At 37.6% G+C, this 4,893-nt stretch overlaps 1 protein-coding gene across 1 annotated transcript in view; it reads left to right on the forward strand.

Moving 5' to 3' along the window:
* The first annotated feature begins 255 nt into the window (after nt 1-255).
* The window catches only part of slc7a9 (solute carrier family 7 member 9), a 10,815-nt gene continuing 6,177 nt past the window's right edge, over nt 256-4,893 (forward strand). Inside the window, exons 1-3 of the mRNA XM_017418647.3 lie at nt 256-403; nt 1,365-1,484; nt 4,304-4,451. Of these exons, the coding sequence (XP_017274136.1) occupies nt 1,380-1,484; nt 4,304-4,451 (253 nt within the window). The 5' untranslated portion in view covers nt 256-403; nt 1,365-1,379. The remainder of the gene's footprint in view (nt 404-1,364; nt 1,485-4,303; nt 4,452-4,893) is intronic.

Raw genomic sequence — 4,893 nt, forward strand, 5'->3', positions numbered from 1 at the left:
GAAGCCCGGTAAGGTAAGCTCGGGGGGGAGGAAGTGTTTCAGGATTTCAGTGTAAAAAGAAAAAAAAGTCCTGCATGCTTTTACTGATCTCTCATCTCGGACACTTCCATCTGAGCTCCAATCAGTGAACTCTATTTACTTAGAGCTCTGGTTGTAAGCCAGCCCCCACTTCCATCCAGGGCTGTCCGGGTTGACCAATCCGATCTGGGAACATCCCATCAAGGGAGTGTGTTCAGGCTTATGGAGTCCCAGGTTTTCAGTTGGGTCAGATTTTCCTGTTATTCTCCGCTCAACTTTCTCTCGGCATCATCTGTGCAAACACATCACCGCGTTTGGGTTTTGTGAAAACTGAGCACTGAAAGTTTCTAGATTTTCACTAAGGTGGTTTAATCCCAAGCTGCATGTAAGTAAAACACATTTTATTTTTATTTCAGTACTTTTATTTTAGCAAAGTCCCAAATCTGTTACCTTTTGTTAAGAGCTGAATATTTGTTTGATTATACATTAACGCAGTAGGAAGTTAAACATTACTCCTGAGCTGAGGGAGGGTAGCCAGCATCTCTACGTATGTTTCCCCTACTCTCCTTCCTCATTCTGTTTCAGTTTATTCTGAACTGCGTCTGAAAACAATGAATTATGCATTTAGTTTTAAAACTCAGGTCATTAATTTATGTGACAATAAACACATGCACAGTATTTTATTGTGGAGAAATATAACAGTTGATTATTTCCGTAATCAGGTAAAATAATCTGGCATTTTTACCCCACCCCTGCTGCATCTAACTGCATCAGTCTGCTTTTTTATCCTGAGATACCACAGTGACTGAACTTTCTGACGTGTGGTTTTTACTACCCCGAAAGTATAAACTGGATATGTGGATAGAATATGCTTTGAAAGTTACAGAAAATAGTGATAGATATGATAAATGTCTAAAAAACAGTGATTTTTATAAGTTCTATGACTTTCTGTAATCTGTTATGGCCCTCTTACTGTGAAGTTTAAATCCACTCGAAATCAGAGCAAAGTTGTTTCGCTGTAAATGGTGTGTTTTAAGAAAGTTAAACCTGCGTGGCTTTTCCTGAACTGATTCACAGAAACCGTGTCACTTCTTCAGGCTCAGATTCCAAGTCTCATCATGGACCCAAGATTAAATTCAGAACTATGAAAAGAATAACAACATAAAGAAATTGGATTTTGACTAATGTTGTGTTCATTTTTGTGATCCTTATTTAGTCAGATCAGATTTTTATTTATTTATTTTAGCAGGAAACAGTGATTCCTGTAAACATTATCTTGTGACCTGTGTGATAAACTTTGATAGTGATTGTAAAAATGAACTGCTGTGATAACTTTTTTTTCCAAGCTCCTGGCGACTGAAATGGCAGCAGACAGCGTCAGGAAGGAGTCCCAGAATGGCTGCACTGACCACAGTGGCCCCACCAAAGACAAACCCACAGAAAAGGCAGCGATGCTTCACAAAGATGTGAGTGTCTGTTAGCTGGCTGCTCCGGGGAGGTCTCTGAGAAAGAGAATCGTTAGATGTTCACACCCCAGATTTCAGTCGTCTGCACCTTTTTGCACTAAAGGGGTTACAGCTTGGTACCAAGCAGCGCCACCACAAATGTCTCTGCAAATTAACTGTGCAGTCATCCACTCAGAGGTGCTGTCGAGGCTCTCTAAGCTTCCTGAGCCCCTGGATGCATTGAAGGGGACTGAAAGGGTTTCAATAAATAATATAGCTATTTTTATTGAATCATCTCCAAATATGGTATTGTCGAGCCTTTTAAGAAATCATAAAAGATACAGTCTTATCATGTTTGTGAACAAACTTACAATCTGCACAAACAGACAGTTACAAAAAGCATTTCTATTTCAAATTCTTTTGTAGAAGAGAGGAAATGTTTTTAGGAATTATGATCAGAAGTCCATTTGGCTTTTTACTTAATGTCCTGGGCTGTCATAAAAGAGACTTCTTTGTTCAATTCAATAATAAAACCCGTGAACTTCCCTCCATTTCTAATCTCAGGGTTTTCTAATCCTTCTGAATGTTTGCAGAAAGATAGAAAGGAAGGAGGGTTGATTTGATTTGATTCTCTGAATGCTGCGGGTCAAGCTGACCTTCTTGGTGACCTGCAAGTATTAAATGCACAAATTCGTGTTAAGCATATATTTGATATTGAAAATATCAAGAAATGTGGGGGATGATTAACAGAGAAATAGTAAGATGGCTAAATGACAAGTAAATATTACATTTCCATTGCAAGTCATTAACTCAGATGTGTAAGTAGCAGTCCGTTAGTCTTTTGTGTTTGTTGCTTTTGAAGGATACAACAAATCTGGGTTACTCCCAAGCCTTTTTACTGCAAACTAAAATTTATTTTCAAAATTAAATTTTATTTTACTCTATAGGAAGTCTGCTGTAAAGGTCTTACTTGCGATGTAATCTAAATTACAAATTTAGCTTTCTAACACACAGTAACATCTTAGAGTGCTCATCAGAACAGTAATGTTGTCTTTTTTAATAGTAAAATGTATAACAATAATTATGATTCTTGCCTTCACAAGTGAAGACTTAATGAAGTCATTCTTCTTCTCACTGTTATGTTTTGTATCAAGGTTTAAAATGCTTTTGTTCTTTGTTCTATGTGGAAACTGAGGAAGACTCTGGTCTTCACTTACTCCTCCCTTCTAGAATTCTGTATTATCAGAACTTCTTTGTGAGAAATGAAGCAGCTCAGTAACTATGTAAAAGTGTGACTGAACATGATGTAATGAAGCCTCCCTATAAAAGTGTTTGTTGTTTTTCTTCTCCTGACTGAGTTCAGTGAGTGGGGGTCTCCGAACGCACTTTTGCCTTCGGAATGAAATTCTTTTTCAAAGACAAAGATCGATCTTTCTCTTGATTCTCTGAAACAGACACGTCCCTATTTGTTGTTTTTGAAAACATCTGTATTTCAGCTACACTAAGTTCTTTCAGTAACAGAGGAATCTCATACCTCTGAGTATGAGACCATCTTATCTGGCAGGTTATGGTCCATCATGTTGCTTAAGCATGAATTTCTAAGAGAAATAGCTCATTATTATTTAACAAACTTCAGGAAACACCTCCATAGAGATGGACTGAGAGTGACAAGGTGATGTGTCAACTGTCGAGTTTCTTCTGTCATGTCTTTTCATTCATGAGGTGGTGCTCATTTTGGTTTCTGAGCCTCCACGGTCAATAAATGTGTTTTTAAAATTATTTACTGCGTGATTCATTTTTCTAGAAAAACAAATAACCAATATGTTGTCATATGGCCATCACTGTTGATTTGATGGAGCTGGATGGCATATATTGATGCTGAACTGAATGCCGGTTGTATCTTTTCTCATTGGGTTGGGTTTATGTTTCAAAACCCATGGGAGGCTGAGGAACCTTAAAGACAGGCAAAGTTCAGGTCTGGTGATACTTAACTGGTGGCACTTAATCTATAATTTAGACAGTGTTTGTATTGGAATACCCTGCATGACCGCAGTCTGTTGAATTGGCAATTTATTAAATAATTCCAAAATGGCTGATAAATAAATTCGGACACTCTCTTAGCCTGAAAAAAAAAGCAAATCTAAAAGGAATGGTAGTGGTGTACATAGCATCATTTACCATTTTAAAAGAGTGAATGAGCCCTTGGCAGAGGACTCTTTGACTCTTTGACCCAGTTACGTATCACCAGACCTGAACTTTGCCTGTCTTTAATGTTCCCCAGTCTTCGATGAGTCCTTGGCAGAGGACTCTTTGACCTAAAGCATTCAGAAATTAAACCATCAGCTAGAATTTCCATAAACATAAGAAGACAGAAAACAGCTGAAAATCTATACAAGTATACAGAATTTAAAAAGGCCTAAAAATAGCATTAGTAAAATGATCTATTTTCTTCATCTGTTTATTTGAAGTAATAAAAGGTTTATAATATTAGGCTTCTCAAGCTGTGACTGCCTAATTGTCACATCAAATTGGTTCATTGCTTGTTAGCATCCAATTAATCAATAAAGAGAGGTGTCTCTCTGTCTTTAGTATAATCTTCAGATAAACTGCAGCTCAGTTATGATCATGTGAGTGACTGACTGTGACAGTGTCTCCATTTGGTTGTTGGATCATAGATCTTCACAAGACATACTAAAATTGAGATGTGGCAAAATAATGAATAATGAACAAGTTTTTTTTCCTCATAATTATTGCGTTCAGATACAAAAACTGAATGGAAACACATGTACAGAAAGTTTCACCTGTGTTTAATTTCTTTGTTTTTGTCTGTATTTGTCCAGGTTGGTCTGCTGAGCGGCATTTCTCTAATTGTGGGGACCATGATTGGCTCAGGCATCTTCATTTCCCCTAAATCTGTCTTGCTGTACTCAGGAGCTGTGGGACCCTGCCTTCTCATCTGGACTGCCTGTGGAGTGTTATCCACTTTGGGTGAAACACATAAGTTGAAATTGATGCATCACAGCTCTGTAGGCCGATTCAGTAAAACTCTGAGCTGTCAATTTCATGTTTAGCAGATTCCAATTCATCCGATTCCAATTTTAACAGGTTTTCCAAATGTTCTCAAAGACTTGACTTCAAATATTGTGACTCGGTCAGTGATGTACACAAACATATAGACTCAAACTGCTTATAAACCCATGTCTGATCTACATCAGTGTCTCTATCCTTCCACAGCTATTAAAAAATTAAATAATTTTACCAGAAAATCAAAGTCAATTTAAAGGACAAACATGATGTCTTACCAAGAATATGAGGATCAGCAGATAGGAACTTTTTTGCTGATAGTATCATATGATATTGCACTACAAACTAGTTAGTCATAACCAAAGTCACTCCTCAAAGTTACTCATCTACCCCCCCCCCCCCCCCC

The sequence above is a fragment of the Kryptolebias marmoratus genome, linkage group LG15, assembly GCF_001649575.2.
Source record: "Kryptolebias marmoratus isolate JLee-2015 linkage group LG15, ASM164957v2, whole genome shotgun sequence".
NCBI classification, from domain to species: domain Eukaryota; kingdom Metazoa; phylum Chordata; class Actinopteri; order Cyprinodontiformes; family Rivulidae; genus Kryptolebias; species Kryptolebias marmoratus.